General features: G+C 39.7%; 1 protein-coding gene across 4 annotated transcripts in view; it reads right to left on the reverse strand.

The window, feature by feature from the left end:
* The window catches only part of CWC22 (CWC22 spliceosome associated protein homolog), a 51,197-nt gene that overhangs the window by 10,930 nt on the left and 20,724 nt on the right, over positions 1–19,543 (reverse strand). For all 4 annotated transcript variants that reach the window (XM_005300492.4, XM_042860662.2, XM_042860663.2 and 1 more), the window contains exons 7-14: positions 17,840–18,008; positions 17,233–17,286; positions 16,255–16,390; positions 15,948–16,154; positions 15,763–15,825; positions 14,708–14,800; positions 12,354–12,435; positions 9,895–9,955 (exon numbers count right to left, since the gene is read on the reverse strand). In XM_005300492.4, coding sequence (XP_005300549.2) covers positions 9,895–9,955; positions 12,354–12,435; positions 14,708–14,800; positions 15,763–15,825; positions 15,948–16,154; positions 16,255–16,390; positions 17,233–17,286; positions 17,840–18,008 — 865 coding nt within the window. The remainder of the gene's footprint in view (positions 1–9,894; positions 9,956–12,353; positions 12,436–14,707; positions 14,801–15,762; positions 15,826–15,947; positions 16,155–16,254; positions 16,391–17,232; positions 17,287–17,839; positions 18,009–19,543) is intronic.

The following is a 19,543-nucleotide window of genomic DNA, read 5'->3' on the forward strand; positions in this document are numbered from 1 at the left end:
AAAGGTCGGAGGGGTCAATTTCAGTAGTTTTCTGTATTTCCACTATTTTGGAAGGTATTTGGGGCTTGGCTATTAACTTTCTCTATCCAAACTTCTCCACCTGCCCAGATCTGTAGGGAAGTTATAATCCTACAGTTTTACTAAAGAAAGTCATCACAAATTCAACATTATGATTTAACTGCAAGATTAAAAAGACAATGCGCTGTAAAAAGGGAAACCACTTTTAAAGCACTGATACCTTTATGCAATAAGAAAAGGTTCATAGAAAGTGAATGATAAAGCCAAGCGTAAATGTGAAATTCCTTGAGTAAATGGCAGTTGAGAATGCTCTGTGGTCTCAAGATCAGAACTTAAGGTGTTGATTCTACAGAGAGACTTATGCATTTGCTTAACTTTACATTTATGAGTAGTGACTTCTTTAGGACTAGTCCTGTGCAAAGTTAAGCATAAGTGAATGGGTACATTTACACCACAGAGACTACACTAGCAGAGTTATGCTGGCATAACCCCATAACATAGTTGCAGCCTAACTGACAAAAGGGTTTATTTCTGCCAGTGTAGGAAGACCACCTCCACAAACTACATTAGCTACATTGACAGAAGCACTCTTCTGTTGATATAGCTACATCTATGGGGGGGGAAGGGGGAGAAACATTCATATCAGCACAGCTATGTTAGTCAGGGGTGTGTTTTTTTCACACCCCGATGCTGCTGCTATAACTTTCAAATGTAGACCATGCCAAAAATCTCTGCAGGATTGGGGTCTAAATTACTCTCTCATTCACATTCATGTCTACTCTAAACCACAAAAATCTAATCCAAATAATGGCTAAAATTATTCCCTTTTTGTATTACAATTAAGGGACTGTTCAGTAATTCAGATACAAAATTTAGGGTTTAGTAAGGCCCAATAGGAACATAAATCAAAAAGAACTAAAAAAACCCCAACAATTAAAATAGGTGTGGGATTTTTGTTGTTGTTGCTTTTGTTAAGTCTCTTTTCAATGCCAGAAAACCAAATATAAGACCTGGGCTGGTTCATTAAAACTAAAAAGACACCACATAAATGTTGAAAAGTACATTTGTTTCTCTGTCAAAATACAGTATAAGGCTTTTTTTTAAATGACACTTTACTTGACAGTTCCAGTTTAGATATTTTTATGCACATTCTATTCTGCTATGTAGAGAACTTTCTGGCATCACTGAAAGATGAAGTTCTTGAAGAATTTTACAAGTAAAATAATTTAGAAGAATAATTGATTAACAAGTGTAAGTTAAGTTACCTTACAGATAAAATCACTTTGAAACATACAATTTTTTTTATCTGGACTTCCCTCACCTCAAATCAGAAATTTCTTACATTTTAATTACTGTACACCAAGAAAAGCTATATCAAATGATAAGGCTCAATCATGAATTTGCCACAAGCCCTAACAAGGGAAGCACCTTGTTGCATTGCCCCTTGGAGCAGACCAGGAGATCATGACTCTGAGACTATGTCTATGCTAGAGAGCTTTCAGCTGTGCAGCTCTAAGATCTCTAGTGTAGCTGCTTTAGGCCGACGGGAGAGAGCTCTCCTGCCAACATAATTAGTCCACCCCAATGAGCAGCAGTAGCTATGTTGGTAGGAGAAGCTCTCCCGTAGACATAGTGCTGTCCACACCGGCGCTTATGTCAGCGTCATTTATGTTGAGCTGACATAGGTGCTCCTGAGCGACATAAATTATACCGACAGAAGTGGTAGTGTAGACAGCCTAGAGTCACAATCTGCTTTCCAGTTTCCCTCTGCTCCACTGGGGAAGGTAGACTTGTGCAGAAGTGAGATGGGGGGAATGGGATATTGCTTCTTTCCTCTCTGCATTGCTATCTGGGTAGCTGTCATACAGGCGTATGGGGGCACCTTATACCTCCTTACTCCCTTGCACAATTGTGTAAACGGGTCCACAATCTGCCCCTGTAGCAGCAACTTAAAAACCATTTATAAAGAATAATTAATATTAAGATAACAGAAGCAAACATTTTCATATAAATGGACAGTGCATTTAACAACACTGCACTTCGTTCAATTTAGTTAACATTTTATTTTCCCATAAGATTTAGTTCATTAACAAAACAAAACAACAACAACAAAATAATGATAGTTGTTCCCAAATACATTATGTTTTAAAATGCCAACTTTGTAGATTTTTTCAGATGTCTGATCTAAATCTTATGAAGGATCTGTCTAGCTGTTTAGATCATAGCATTTTAATAGGATGACTTGTCAGACTTGTTAACACACACAAAAAAGAGACTGCACGCTAAAAGTAACAATTAGACTGTCAGTCATACCTCTTTAGCAATTAGTTTAAATATATTTGCCTCTTTAGACTAATTAGAAATCTTAGGAAAAACGGAACACACACGTTTATAGTTATTTTCTCAAAACTGAGAAGTCAGAACAAAAATTTCCCCCAATCAATAGAGAATAAATATATTTAATACCACTGCAATTAAAAAAAAAAGTCTAAACACATTTATACTTTAAATTTGGCAAGTCTTATATTAAATCTGTTGTAATGTACTCCCATTTGTACCATTCCTTCTATCATGAAATCCTAAAAGAAACATTTTTGCCCATTACACAGTTCAAATACACAAAACAAACGAACAAAAATAATAAAGGCATTTATTCAGTGTTAAACAAATAACATTCAGCAAATACTGTACCAAAAAAGCTAACTTACAAATCTGTTTAAGACCATGCTTTTCAACGTAGTCACATTTTAATATATCAAGCTAACACAATGCATATTAACTTTTTTATATTACCCTGTTTTACAGTAATGCTGTAATCAGTTTTCAAACAATAAAACAGAGCAAAGTGCTGATGCTATTGCTAATAAAGTCAGCACGACTTGCAAAACCAATTACTTTTTCCTCATATTAAATGCAATTACAACACTGATATCCCTTGTGGTTTACAGTAATTAAATATTTTAACATTTTAATTAAATATTACAATGATTTCTAGGAGAATATCTTGAATAACCACATGCATGAAAATAGATTTACCCACAAAGACATTCTTGCTAGTGTTATCAAAACAAGTTGAGGTTAGGTCTAGAGTAACTGTCTTCTAGATTAAAAATTAACAAACTCTGAAATGATTTAATTAATTTTTAGAGAGATGTGACAAGTTCACATAGCAATTTTAACTTCAATTATAGCTTTAAAGGTTACTGCACTAGTTTCTTTGCTAATCACACTTCTGATAATGCCTATGACACCAACAGTCTGCACTTTAAGTCCATCATTTGCTTTAAAAAGCCAGTAAATTTTAATTTTTATAGACAATTTATATACCATATAGCTCAAAGGTTTTTACATACTAATGCACAAATTGCATGCCAAAGTGACTGTCATCAACATTTAAACGACAGAATACACACACCTTTCCAATCATGATGTAACCAAGTATTTCAAAAGTATCATAGAGTTCTCAAGTCCCACACGTGAAGTGAATCACTTATTTTTGTGAAGACCTTTAGCTCCAGATGTGGTTTTGTATCATGGAAAAGTCACTCTACTTGGAAGTGTCCCTGTGTCTAGGTGGTTGAAAGATAAGTTAGAAGACTCAAAAAAAAGTGCACTCTCCAAAATGCCTGCTCCACTTTGGTTCCTACAGAACAGCGGTTCTTAGCCAGGGGTCCACGAGCAGGTTTCAGGGGGGCCACCAAAATAAGTCAGAGAGTAGGGCTGGCGTTAGACAGGCTAGGGCCCAGGGCAGAAAGCCATAGCTCAAGCCCCGCCGGGGCTGAAGCTGAAGCCTGAGCAACTTAGCTTTGCAGGGTCCTGAGCAATTGCCCTGCTTGCTACTCCCTAACACCGGCCCTGGCTTTTAGTTTACTGGATATGCAGAAAAACAGCTGCTGTGGGCTCTGAAGTTTTTATACCATATGGGGGGTGGAGGGGACTCAAAGAAAAAGGCTGCTGAGAACCCTTGCTATAGAAAAACCAACCAGAAAAGGAAACTGGGGCTAAGGAGAAAAAGACAGTTACCCTGTTCCATAACTGGTGTTTTTCAAGATGTGTTGCTCATGTCCATTCCATATTAGGTATGTGCACTAGCCACATGCACCGATGCCAGAAGTTTTTCCCTCAGTGGTATCCGTAGAGGACCAGCTCCGGAGTGGCGGCCACATGCTGTGGTATAAGGGGTGCTGCCAACTTCCCGCACCCTCAGTTCCTTCTTGCCGGAAACTGACAGTGGGGAAGGAGGGCGAGTCATGGAATGGACATAAGCAACACATCTCGAAGAACACCAGTTATGGAACAGGTAACTCTTTTCTTCTTCGAGTGCGTGCGCCGCGTGCATGATCATTGGAGAATTTTCTACCCTAGCAACACCCGGTGGGTCGGCTGTGGAGCCCCCTGGAGTGGCGCCTTCATGCCGCTGGATATATACCCCAGCCAACACAGCGCCCCCTCAGTTCCTTCTTGCCAGCTACTCCGACAGTGGGGAAGGGGGGCGGGTTTGGAATGGATATGAGCAACACATCTCGAAGAACAACAGTTACTAATAAATTTGTTAGTCTCTAAGGTGCCACAAGTACTCCTGTTCTTCTTTTTGCGGATACAGACTAACACGGCTGCTACTCTGAAACAGTTACAAAGGTGAGTAACCGTTTTTTCTTCTTCGAGTGCTTGCTCATATCGATTCCAATTAGGTGACTACCAAGCCTTACCTAGGCGGTGGGGTCGGAGTGAGACATTGCTGTGTGCAAAACCGCTGATCCGAACGCAGCATCGTCTCTGGACTGCTGTACAAGCGCATAGTGAGCAGCGAAGGTGTGGACCGATGACCAAACCGCTGCTCTACAAATGTCCTGGATCGGGACATGAGCCAGGAAGGCAGTCGAGGATACTTGGGCCCTCGTGGAGTGGGCGGTGAGGCGCGTCGTCAGGGCACCGGCCAGGTCGTAGCAAGCACGAGTTCAAGGACGTGTAGATTGCAACACGACTCTGCTAAACCCAGCGTCATCTCTGGCCTGCTGCGTGAGGGCGTAATGAGCCGTGAACGTGTGAACCAAAGACCACTTCGTGGCTCTGCAAATGTCCTGGATGGGAACGTGCGCCAGGAAGGCTGCCGAGGACACCTGAGCTCTGGTCAAATGGGCCCTCACGATTGGCGGCAGTAGGACCTGTGCCAGCTTGTAACAGGTCCAGATGCAGGAGGTGATCCAGTTGGAAATACTCTGTGAGGACACCGGAAGGCCCTTCATCCTGTCTGCTATTGAGTTGACCTGCGGAAGGGCTTGGTACGCTGCAGGTAAAATGCCAGGGCACATCTAACGTCCAAGGTATGTAGCCTCCTTTCCTCACTGTGCGGCTTGGGACAAAACACCATGAGGAAGATGTCCTGGTTGATATGGAAGGAAGACACCACTTTCGGCAGAAAGGCTGGATGGGGACGCAGTTGAACTTTGTCCTTGAAGAACACTGTATATGGTGGCTCCGATGTCAGGGCTTTAATCTCCGACACTGGTCTCACCAATGTTACCGCCACAAGGAAAGCGACCTTCCGTGACAGGTGGGAAAGGGAGCAGGAGGCCATAGGCTCAAAGGGCAGGCCCGTGAGCCTAGAAAGAACCAAGTTAAGATCCCACTGTGGGATCGGAGCCTGGACCAGCGGGAAGAGTCTCTTGAGGCCTCTCAGGAATCTGACCAACATGTTGTGTGAGAACACTGTCTGACCTGGGATTGGTGGCTGAAAGCGGAGATGGCTGCAAGGTGCATCCTGATGGAAGAGAGGGTCATACCATGGTTCTTAAGATGAAGCAGGTAATCTAAGATAGATTGTAAGGAGGAGCACAACAGAGAGATGCTACCCTCAGACGCCCAGTGGGAGAACCTCGTCCACTTGGCCAGGTAGGTTGCTCTAGTGGAAGGCTTTCTGCTTTCCAGGACGATTTGCTGGACCTCGTTAAGAGCAGGTCCGCTCCTCCGGGTTCAACCACGCAGCATCCACACCATGATGTGGAGGGAGGAGAGACTGGGGTGTAGGAGGCTCCCGTGATCTTGCGAAATCAGATCCGGTCGGTTGGGAAGGAGCCAACAAGAACAAAGACTGTTTTTGTCCTGTGGGATTTTTCAGCCTACTAGCCTTGGTTTAAAATTCAAACATGCAAACACCACTTGTACATGAGGCTCCCCGAAAAGGTCACTGTTCCAAAGCCACTCCCCCCACAGTGAAAAGCATGAACAAGTTGTGTACTGTTATACTGTATCCCATACTGAACTGTAAAATGAATCAATTCTACCAGTACTAATCTAAATACATTTTTCTGAGTAGTATCTGACCAACTATAAAGCTGGTTGAAAACCACAAAAAAGGAGTAACTGAATAAGTTATTTAACTCATACCAGTAAAATTGATTGAATAATATATTTTGCCAAGTACTATTCAATCAACTCCAATTACAGATCTTTTTTCCTTTGCTGTCTTAACTCTTTCTATATTATTTCTATAGTAAATCATGGCAGATCTTTTTCCAATTTGTCTTCAGTGTGTTTTTTCTTATTTAATCTCTCACCTTCATCTTTCTTTCACTTTCCGTGCATTGTGCTCTCCACCTCACCATGTATTTTCTGTCTCACTTTTGTTCTCTTAAAACCAATCTCTAAGGGTATGTCTACACAGCTACTAGACACCCATGGCTGGCCTGTGTTAGCCAACTCGGGCTCATGGGGCTCAGGCTGTAAGGCTGTTTCACTGCTGTGTAGACTTCTGGGCTCAGGCTGGAGCCTGGCCTCTTGGACCCTGTGGGATGGAAGGGTCCCAGAGTCATGGGGATTTTCTTCGGGGTCACTTTAATAAAAAGTTTGGGAACCACTGTACTAGCCAGAGCCTGTTATGAAAAATGGAGTCCGGTCAAACAACAAGTCTGGCTTCTGGGATGGAGAAGGGGTATTCTCCTTTAGTCTTCCTCCCCACATCTCAGAACTTCCTGGCCACTGTGAGGATATGGACTTCTCTCTACTCCACCTCTTTCCCATTTTTCTGGATGCTGAATGGGGAGCATTTTCCACTATTGTACCCTTCTCCCATCATTCATATTTTGAGTTGTCTTCCCCAGTAAACAGTCTCCGAGCCACCTTCTGCTATTACTCAAAGCTTCCCCAAACTTCAGCAGAATGAACCTGACCTGACTCTCTTCAGCTTTACTGTTGCTGCAGGAGTCTGAAAAACAGCAAAAACTGACAAAATTTGTCAGCTTTTGCTTTGTTTCAGGCTGTGGAAGCTCAGGGCAGGAGCAAAGGCTCTGACCCTGCCTGATTTGGGAATTCAGCACTGTGATGATTTCAACTCAAAAGATAACCTTCACATCAATGCAGGCTAGGACAGGTGCTTTTTAAAAAGATGAAATCTTAGATTCTGCATTTGCTCAGTGAAGTTTTCTACTCACCTGGCCATCATACACATATTGCATCTTTGGCAATTTAGGAGTAGAGTTAGGGAAGTCAGGATGCCCTGATACACAGTATCCTCAGTGTCCTTATGTGGAGGAGATGGTATGGGTGCTTTGGATACCCAATACACAAATGTGATTTAAACAAGCAGCTACTATGCCTGAACAACATCCTCAGTAGCCATGCTGCAAGGCCTTATGAGTGTGGTAGGGTTTTTTTGAAAATAGACTCTTATGAGAGAGTGCTGCTGGTGCCTGGACCATTTGCAGGTGGTTGATGGTTGTATGGAGTTGTTTGGTGATGCATTAAAGTTGGATAAATGGTTGTGAACCTTGGAGCAGTCACCTAATGAGAGTGGTATAAAAGTACACACTGTACTGTAAACTGTATTTTCTGGATTTGTTCTTAATAACTAAACGGATTTGCCTGACAAGATTTTTTTCTGTTCAGAATTTTCTGGTTATGCCTCTGGAAATCCCTGGAAATCATAATCCTCTACTGCTTAACATCACATTTATTCCCTGCTGAATCATCTCCTACAAAATTACTTAGAGCTTCAGATAGGGAAATACACAGCAGGATCAGATAACCTCTTAGTCTCCTATTTATCTGCAAATAACCTTAATAAGAAAACATAGTAAACAGCAAAAATAATTTCTAATTATAATATTTATCGAAGTTTTCCAAAAGGGCATCAACAGTTCCTTTTTGTCCAGAGAAAAGATATTTATATCATATCAACTTCACCTGCACTAATTATTGCATTGATAAAAATGAGCTTCATGCATCTCTGGATCATATTTTGTTTCAAATAAAAGATTGTCAATAATCAACAGATAAGTGAGCTCTAGCTTAGGTATCGGAATTGTGACTTTGAAGTTCAATGCATGAAAGAGGTACAATCTCACCTCTGACTAAATATCTGTCTTGGAAATTACATGGCTATTTAGATCCTGCCCACCGCTTCAGGATCTGGTTTCATAGTCAAACAGCAATTTCCTTTTCAGAAAACAGAGCAGTCAAATGGATGTTAGATGTACTATCTGCACACAAACAGTTAGACGCTCTTCAAGTTTCCATCGAAACAGCCATACTTGGAGATGATTGCTTAATACAGTACATATTGTTCAAACAAGACTGTGAAAGCAACAAAACCTTTTTGTAAAGCATCCCCATAAAAACAGGATACAATTCCATCTTTTGAAGCAATTGTGTTGAATTTCTAGCTGAACAGATAAAATCAACAGCTATCCAGAAACCTACTAAAAAAATCTTCCTTCAGAGACATTCTCTGGCCTCTAAGTTGTAGCTGTTCTATAGTAGTAGTTTTGTCATTTGTGGCAAATGACAACATTTCAACAGTTTGTATAACAAACATTTTTATAAATAGAATGACGTAACTTTATAGTTAAAAATGTATATTGAAAAGAAGGAATTTCACCCAACTATCTAAACTGCTAACCAGTGTTCCCTCTAATTTTTTCTGTTAATGAGTGGAATGAATTTTGTTATGTGCACCATATCAAGGTAATGTGCGGATGTGCATCACCAGTAGAAACAAAAAACCTAGATACAATATATATTTTTAAAAAGCTACCATAGGGATAATTACTTCCAGACAGGACAGGTTAGGGATTTTAGAACTCACTACTCAAAAGAATTACATTTAAGTATAATAGAGAAATAAAAATTATGAAATGCAGTCAAAAACTAAAACACACTTTGAAAGAAGTACCACCACCACCACAAGTATGTGTTAGAAGGGGAGTGTGACAGAGAGAGAGAGAGAGACCGTGCGTGTGTGTGACAGAGAGAGACACACGCTGCCCCTTGAGGTAGATCGGCACTCAGCAGTCTGAAGCCCGCTTATTGAGACACAGCGACAGCTGCCAGCAAGCTCCTTCCAGCCTGAGCCCTGTTACCTCCACACACTATGTGGAGAGGGGGTACAGGGTGGGGGACACCCTGACATCAGCATCTCCCCTCTTCCCTCCCTCCCCTACTCCGCACAGCTAGCGGGAGGCTCCCGGAAGCAGCTGGCCAGGGGCTCCAAGGCAGAGGGCAAGAGCAGCACTCAGTGGGGGGAGGGACACCTGAAGTGCACTGCACTTGATAGCTGGCTGGGCGGCCACCCAGCCATGCAGCTTAGAGGGAACTTAGCTGGTAACTGCTAAATGAGAAAGAAAAAACAAAAACAAAAACAAAAACCAAACAAACAAAAATCAAATGTCATGGTATTTGTCATAAAGATTACATAATGATCATTTTGAGAAATAATAGTTGTAATATCAGTTAATTCCATTTTATAAGTAACATGATTGCATTGTAGGTGTATATCACGTGAATATTAATTTTGTTAAAATGTTAATGATCAAATTATACTCCCTCTCCCCCTCATCCCCCCAAGAAACAGAAAGGGAATAAAAAGCAAGGCTTACTTACAGTTTGACTGTCAGGAAAGTCCATCTTCAGCAATTTGTGAGCACATTCTTCAAAGTCTAAGCTGCAAAGAAAATAGTTTGTATTCCCTTGAGTACACATTATGTTAAAAACACATACAGAATTATGCTGATATCAATGATGTTAAGCATACAAACCACAGTGTTTTAGCATGATAAAAATATGATGTAATTGAACTTATTGCTGTTAAAATGCCCTGGCAATGCTAGTTTTAGCTCCTTCCAAACATAAGGGTGGTAGAGAAAATCAGTATTTGAAGTATGATGACAAATGAAACAATAGGGGGAAAGCTGTCTAAATCAAAACTATGATCTGCATTTTAAAGAAGACTGAATAAATTCTCCTTTCACCACACTTTAATTACTCATCAAAAGCACTGTGTTCAACAGCTTTCCTTAAAAAGTTCTCAAGCTTAAACTAAAATATTTCCAAACAGCATTCTGCTATTTAACAATTTTGTATCTGAAAGTGAATCCAAAACCAATAAATCTGCAGACAGACTAAAAACAAGATGACTCTCTTATGAGACATTGCTATTACATCATACAAAATGGAAATACACAAAGTCTAGTAACAAACTAGTATGTTAGTTCATTCTGACTAACTCCTGTACAATACCAAAATGTAACCTCTGTACCCATACCCATATACTTTTCTGAAGTTGCTATCTGATCTTTAGCATCTCAGTTTTCATTTAAAAAATGCTGTTACTGTTATGCTGTTATGGTTACAGCTGTTATGTTGTGAAGAAATTCTAAAACTGTTGGCTAAGTAACTGACAATGAGGCTAAATCTATGCTACAAAGATAAGCTGCCTACATTAAGTCGACTTACAGCCACCGCTTAATTATAGTAGTGGCTGATGTCCACACCACCCTCTTTCTGTCGATGATGTACGTCCTCACCAGCAGCACTTCCACCAACTGAAGAGTGGCAGTGTGGGGACTGAGACCCAGGGCTCTCAACTCCACGCAGTTCCCCACCGGGAGCCCTGCTGCCCCCCAGGCCTTCTTGCCTTTCCGCACCCAGCTCGGAGCGGGGGGAAGTCGCCTGGGCCTTCTCGCCTCCGTTGGGGAGATTCGCACCCGGAGTATGGAGCCAGCTATCAATTTCATGTCTCTGCTGACTTTTGTCAATTAAACTGTGTATCGCAGACAAGTCCTGAGGAGAGTCTGAAGAGAGCTTGGAACAATAGTTCTGAGATATATGAACTGCCTCCATTCATCTCTGTAAGGTGTTAACTCAGCTGCCCAGTAATAAATTATTGTTCACTATTTCATTCCTCATGTAGGAAAGGAGAAAGAGGATCACCCATCTGTACAATTTACTTTGAGCAATGACTCATTTTGGTACCACAAGAGGCTAGTATTTGGCAGAAACTACCAGTTCTTTTTTAACTCTCATGAAAAAGCCAAGCCCAAGGAGCCTATCAGAGTTCATGGCACGTTCAAGAAACAACGAAAGGGAGCCAAGCAACACATGCTATTATATTTTGCATATTTACACAATTTGCTCTAAGACTGGAGATTCACATGGGTGAAGCTTATTTTGTGGGCAGAGTCTGAAAAAGTACTGCTTCCCCGTACCCCCAATCTGCCCTGACTGTACTAGTGCTCCATAAAACAGAAACATGATCTACTGTAACCTTTTAAAAGTCTTCACCCAAAAAGGAAGTTTAGAAATGTAATGTACTAAATCATCTCTAAATTAAGAATTTAAGAATGGCCATTCTGGGTCAGACCAATGGTTCATCTAGCCCAGGGGTGGGCAAACTATGGCCCGGGGGCCACATCCGGCCCTTCAGATGTTTTAATCCAGCCCTCAAGTTCCCACCAGGAAGTGGAGGCTGGGGCTTGCCCGGTTCCATGCTGTGGCTCTGCGTGGCTCACGGAAGCAGCAGCATGTCCCCCCTCCGGCTCCTACAAGCATCGCCCCCACAGCTCCCACTAACCCCCACCCAGAGCCTGCACCCTTGACCCTTTCCTGAGCCCCAACCCCCTGCCCTAATCCCCATCCCCCACCCTATGAGCCCCTCGGTCCCAGCCCAGAGCACCTCCTACACCCCTAACTCCGCATCCTCAGCCCCACCCCAGAGCCCTCACCCTGTCCCCGCACCCCAACCGTCTGTCCCAGTCCGGAGCCCCTTCCCACACCCTGAACTCCTAATTTCTGGCCCCACCCCAGAACCCTCACCCCCTACCGCACTCCAACCCCCAATTTCATGAACATTCATGGCCCGCCATACAATTTACATACCCAGATGTGGCCCTTGGGCCAAAAAGTTTGCCCACCCCACTCTAAAACATCTCTTCAATTTGTTTATAAGTCTGTAATATAATGATAAAGCTATTAACAACCCTGTATTCAACAGATTCAATATAAATGCATTAATTTCTAGAGGACCACACACTTTTTTCAGTATGAATTATACTGCATTTTACCTTGACTGAATAGCAAGATAAATTGTACGACGAAAGGAGACCAGGTTAATTTCGGTTTGGTCATGGATCGTCACCTTTTGTCCTTGAAGAAAAAAAATTGGATATTTAGAAATTGAAGCAGAGACATACATTCTAAGAAAGTAGAGGTGTATGCATCTTCAGTAAGCCTTCAGTCAATTATGTAATATTGTGTATAAATACATTTAGGAGCATTTAGTAGGTGCTGTAAACTTTTACAAAACACTGGTACTTGCATGATATGAGACTACAACTTAAAAAAAAAAATCAATCAAATTCACAAGTCATTCACAATTTTCAATGATACATGTATTAACGTCCTGATTTTGCAAAGGGCAGAAACCATATGCCTGCGCAGAAATAGACACCTGTTTATGATCTGGGGCTAACTGAGTGAACATTTTCTTTTCGTATGCTGGCTGGCTGACGTTTAGCCATCCAGAACTTGAACAGGGACTACAAAATTTATTAAAACAAAATGTTTAAACCAAAGTTTAATAAAGACAATTACTTACAGAATTATGTGTATGTAGAACCAGACCCAGCTCCCATTGACATAAACAGGAACCTTTCCATTTACATCAATGGTAGTTGGATCAGGCCCATAGTGGATATTTGATGTCATGCACTGGAACAGAATTAAAAAGGACTAAAATATCTAAACAGCTGCTCTGAAGGCAATTAACATCTATTTCATATGGAAGTTTTCAAATATGCAGCAAAAGTGATAACAGGCTTCTGTGAATTACCATCTTTTTCTTCAGCCTGCTACTTAGGTACATTTCTGTGTTTATTTTTTTTGTATACTACAACAACAAGCTGGTGAAGAAACGATTCCCACTGCTCTACAAACAGAATAGAGCTTTCCTTCTAGATTTTGCAGACCTACAAAGTAAACATCTAAACTTATTCTCATCCATCCTATCCTTTTCAGTAATTACATAAGACATTCTACAAAATGCACAGACACCAATACGATTGTTTATTTGGAGTAAATAACTTGTAACAATGGTCTGTACAATAAATTATCCTGTCTTGAAACTCCCTTTTTAAAAAACATTAGTTGAAAAGTAATTGCAAACTTGAATTTTGAAATTGACCTTAAAACATTCAGACAGAGCACAAATAGTACAGGGAAACCCCGCTATAACGCGATGATTGGGGTCCAAAAAATTCGATCGTGATAAATGCGGGGTCGTCGTATAGCGGGGTTACAAAAATTTTACCGTTTCAAGCCGGTCAATTTCTCTTGGGCAGAGAGCAGGGGAGATGTGCAAGGGGCAGAGGAAGAATGAGGAGCAGCTGGGGAGGAGAATGGCGCTTCCCGCCAAAAGGAGAAGCAGGAGTAGGGGGAAGAGGCAGTGGGGAAGGCACGTTCCTTTTTTTGTTTTTCTTTGGCAGCGCTCCGGCCGGGTTTTTTTTTTTTGTGCTTCGGCAGCGCTCCAGCTGCTTTTTTGTTTGTTTGTTTTGTGCTTCAGCAGTGCTCCGGACATTTTTTTTTGTTTTTTTGTTTGGTGCTTCGGTGGCACTCCGGACACTTTTTTGTTTGTTTGTTTGCAGAGAGCAGGGGAGATGTGCAAAGGGCAGAGGAAGAGTGAGGAGCAGCTGGGGAGGAGAAACCCCCGCTTCTCCTTTTGGCGGGAAGAGCCTAAGAGGGAACAGGCAGTGGGGAAGGCACATTCCTTTTTTTTTTTTTGGTGCTTCAGCGGCGCTCGGGCTGGTGGTGGTGGTTTTTTTTTTTTTTTTTGCGCGCTTGGAGCCACGGGAGCCACCTTATGATCGCGCTATATCCGAATTTGCATTATCGCGGGGCACATTATAGCAGGGTTTCCCTGTATGTCCTGAACTGTTCTTAAAAATTCTTTCAGAAAAATCACAATTTTTCTACTCCCTGGTTTATATTTATAGGGATCTTTCGGGAATGCAACTGACACAATCAAACATACAAAGCCACAAATTCCTCCCTACTCCTGTTTTGCTTTCTATGGACTCTACCCACTTCCTCCCACCTCTTCAGTTTTAGCCTTGCTGCTGCTATAATTGGTAAACACCCTCTTGCAGAGCCTGTGGGAGGATATGCACCATCAACAAAAATGAAACTTAATATGCACAAAGTGCAGTCAAAGACAAAATAAACAAATTGAAAAAAGAAAAATAAGCATATTTAATCTTGTAAAAGTAAAAACAAATTTTAAATAGAAATGTGATTTTTGTTGACTGCACACTTTAAATCTCAATTGCTTCAGATAGCATATAGCAAGTTACATTTTGAGATTTTCTTTTCTTGATCTAGCACAAAAAAGATCAATAGTAAATGTCTATAATCATACTCCTACCTTCTTCATCCTCTTCATCCTCTTCTTCATCCTCTTCACTGCTTCCAGCATCTTGATCTGTTTCTGAGTCACTATCGCCTTCATCAAGAATTTCTAGAAGCAAAATTTCAGAGTAAATATATGCCTAGGACTATATGCCTAGTGACGCAGAGATGTGGCCCAAATACCTTGGGGTATGTCTAGTCCTAAGGGAGGGAAAGCCTGACAAAGCTGGAGCATGAAGATATGCTGCAACCGAGCTTCAACAGAAGGAAAGTCATTCTGACACAGGGCTTAGAAAAATGGGACTCCAGAGGGCCTAGATACCATAGTAACAAGTATATTAAAATATATGGCAGATAGACAAATAGAAGGATCCCCCCCAAAATAGGGATGCCAAACTCAATTCAGGCATACAAGGATGAAAAACTGGTGGAGAGGGAAACTTGTTGTTACTTTTCCAAAAACCTATTTTCAAAATTCCTTTCACAGACTGATTAGGCATGGGCAAGCAACGGAGGGCTCTGTGTTGAAACTCAACTCAGAGGAAAAATAATTGTGACAAAGGCTCAGGAGGAAAAGCAATGTACTCAGTGCTCTCAGGAGATGTAGAGATTCCTGTTCTTGGGGAGAAAAAGCTGCCTTACTTTTAAAATAATAGATTTCATATTTGAAAGCGGGATTGTCATTTGGAAACACAGAAGTGTTGCCAAAGAACACACAGTAGAAAAATCTTTATTACATGTGTATTAAACTATTACTATACAAATCTTTGGGACACAAATGGCAGATTTAAAATTGTGCAACTACAACAAAGATGTAAGTAACTGACAATATTTATGGAGCACTGTAATAAGAAAAGTGTTGTCTCTCTCATTGTGCATATGTGCAGTCCTACATCATTATTTCAATAAGAAAAAATCAGCTAAAATTAAAATCAGCTTTTACCTCACTAAATATTGTTGGCAATTTTTTTCTACCACTACCCCCTACAAAACACTATCTATAAACTTGCTAGAATGCTATCATATGCTTCCTAGTTTTATACCCCACTTAAATGAACCTGATATACATACCCTTCTTAAGGGTTTTGTACTTCTCTTCATTTTCCATGAAGTCAGGATCCATCTTGAAAACATCTTTAAAATAAAAGAAAATCTTATTTAAACTAAGAAAAAGAACAAAATTATTGCATGTTTCATCTTAAATTTGTTTTTATACAGAATGAAATTGTAAAGTTAAATTTTTACTTCTCACTTACTAAGAACATCTTCTGGGTTATAATCATCTTCTAAAGGTAGCATATGAGTAAACTGATCCTCTTCTTCTACTAGGTCTAGTCCCTCTGGAATGATTGGGTGATCCTTGAATCCATCCTTACGTACAGCAAACATAACTTCTATCATGTACTGAACGCGCATGTCAATTTTAGATTCGTGAAGAACGTGGCGAAGGCGGTCAAAGATTGCTTTAGATTAAAGAGAAAAACTAATTCTAATCTGAAGTGATCAGATACTAATAAAAAGACTACAAATTTAAAGGTAATTATACCAACTAATTATACTCACCATTAATACCTCTAGGAGAAACTTCAGTTAATTTGAGTCCACATTCCTTCAGAAATCCAATTGCTACTTCAATACTGTCATCTGTTGGTCTTTCAAGAAGCAACGTGAGCATCTCCAAACATAAAACCTCATGAGCCTTCAGGGAGAAAAATAGTAAGGGGTTTTATAAAAGCAAGAACCTCTGACTTCCAAAATTACAATCCATTTTATTGCACTATTGTTATAAAATACTAGTTGACCAAGAACTATGCTTTTTGTGACTGGTACACCTAGTTTCAGTGTGGGAAGTTATATTGCCACTTCCACATAAACTAAAGTCAGCATTTCAAATAAGGGTTCAATTCTTATATTTGCACATTATTTGTATTGGACACCACTCTACTACTCAAATATGGCTGTCCTCATTCAGTCAAGCAATGCAAGAAAATCTTTGCCATCATGAAGGTAATGGAACACATTTTGAAGGAACACGAATATCAAACATCATTTAGAGAAATAAAATTCGGCATCTTCCTTTCATGCTCCTCTCCTTTACATTTAATGCTAAAGCTTATTTAGAGGGGAGAAAAGGAAACAACTGCTGGACACCAATTTGTTTTTAGGTGCAATTAAAGAGGTTGATATTGATCTATAAAGCCCTACGTTGTTTAGGTGCTGACTATTTTAGGCAATGATCCTGCAACTGTCTCTGCATGAACAGAGTCTTATGCCTGTATAGAAGCTCCACTGTAGGCACTGGGGCTCTTTGTGAGCACTAGGATCTGCTCTCGTAGTCTGAAGTGCAGAGCTAGACCTTAAGAGATCCCTGCTTTCCCTAAGCAAATAGTATTTGTTTGTGGTCTTAGTTCCTTTTTTAAATAAACCTTTCTTTATTAAAAAAGTAATAAATTAAGCATCTTACTGTTCAAAGATTGCTATAAGTGTAACCTGTAGTACAACCATAACGTGTGAAACCATAACAAACACAAAATAACGTACCACATTCTGATTGATTAGATGTGCAACAAACTTTGAAGCTGTCAGACAAAGTTGCTGAAAAATGAATAAAAAAACGGTTAAATATTCTTCAGTTTCTTCACATATTGAAAGAGCTCTCAACTAAAAAACAGACCCCACAAACTGTGTATTTATGTAAATCCCAATTTAAAATTCACCGGGAAGTCCTATGGCTTGTGCGATACAGGAGGTCACACTAGATGATCACAATGCTCCCCCCTTATAGCCTGGCAGTCTATGAATCTATTAAAGCACTGCTGCAGGATACCGAAGCATTTATTTTAAGATTATTAAAAGGATTATACACTTTAAAATAAAAGCCACTGTTGTTGCATTAACTGAAGTTAAAAAGATTTTCAATCTTCAAACTGCAGGGCATAAGATGTGGTCAGTTTAATAAAAAGACCACCATGCTATACTACCACTACTACTACAATTAATATAGTGCATTATGCCAGGTTCTGGGAAGTCAGACACATTCCTTTGAAACATACATTATTGACCACTCGGTAATAGGATAAGACACTAGTGGGATCACTGGTTACAGTGTGGCACTGTTTAAGTTCTTACATAAGCTTTTCTTACTTACCTTATCATTTCTGCGATATCCTTTGCGAAAATTTAGAATTAGCCTCTTGAGAATCAGTTCTCCAATATTTGGAAACTTTGAATTGATAATTGCTACAACTGCTGCATAAACGTGTGTAAAGATTGGAGAGGCACTTTGTGCTTGCAAAATTGATCTAGACAGCAGTCCCCTGTAAATAAGAGTACACACAAAAGTATAAGTGCCAATCATGAAAATATGAAATGATTTCATTCACCATCTACATTGTAACAGAAGCATATTCTGTGTTCCAGATAATTAAAAGGTAACTCCAAACAGTGGTTATTTTCATACTAAAACTATGGATTATGTTTGGAGTATCGATTCTAAATCATATTAATGTTAACAACAGGATTACAATTTACTTACAGAAGATTTTTAAATCAGTGATTAATTGTATGATCTGAGAACTAGTATAGTTTGTCTTTCAAAAAAATTAATCTTTCTAGTTCTCTCTTTCTGCACCTCTATCTTCCTCTTAACTTAGCCCTAAGTTACAAAAGCCATTCACTTGCAGGTAGGTCACTTTAGAAAGGGACAAGTGTAAATATACAAAACACAATGGTTACTGTATATTGAGACCTCTCAATTGAAGATTAAACCTAGTTAAATTTCCTAGACATTTCAATGCTATTTCTACTATCTACTAAAAAACTAACTTTTTACTAAAGATTAGGAATGATTTACACTTCCAATTAGTCTTTAAAAAAAAAAGAAAAAAAAGAAAATGAAGATTAAACGCGAAATCCTTTCGGAAGCCCCTCTTGATAACATTCTGGGAAAAAAGCCATTACAAGAAGAAAAAACTCTGCTTTTAATTTTTCAACTTAATTTAGAAAAACTAAAATAAGAGGCAAGAAACTCACTTTATCCTTTTTAATAAAAAGTGAAAGATTAAAGCTGGTTTGGGAAAACGGGGGGGGGGGGGAGAAGAGGAGGAGAGGGAATCTATAGTTAAAGAAAGTACAAAAAAATTACCCCAAACAAATACAAATTCTAGCTAACAACATGATCTGAAAGCTTGTGGTAGGTATATAATGTAATTGAAAAAATATGAGAGCAGAAAATGTCACAAAAATTAGATGAGAATTATCTAATCATTACTTTTTATCTTACCATAAATATTTTTTTTTGTAATGGTTGATATTCAAAAGACCATTAACACCTTATAAAAATAATTCTGCTGCTACTGGTTTTTTTAATTACAGTAAATAAGAAATGTGTATGAAATCAGCATCTTTGTGGCTTAAGAGTTCATCTGATCTTGTTACTCCTCAACTGAATTAATAATATTTATTTGTGACTGAATAGCCATCTCCACAGCAGTTAATTACAATAAACACAGAATTGTGACTTTTTAAATAATGAGTATAATCAAAAGCAAATGAACTTCTCAGGAATAGAAATCTTGCAATGTCATCAACCCAAAAAACAAAACAAAACCCACAACCCAGTTTAAGACTAATAAAGAAAATAGGATGTTCAGCAAGACCAGAACAGTCTTCAAATTGTAATGCTATGAATTTTCCCCACATGGACCAGCAAACTTTTAAACACCGTAATTATTCTTTGAACTGACAGCTGAGGACAGAAACATTGCTTCTGAGAACATAAACAGTGAGACAGGGAGGAGATGATCAAGTGGTTATATTAACTACTTTCCTACCCACTAAAGACTACTACTGT

Source organism: Chrysemys picta, chromosome 11 (genome assembly GCF_011386835.1).
Source record: "Chrysemys picta bellii isolate R12L10 chromosome 11, ASM1138683v2, whole genome shotgun sequence".
Taxonomy (NCBI): domain Eukaryota; kingdom Metazoa; phylum Chordata; order Testudines; family Emydidae; genus Chrysemys; species Chrysemys picta.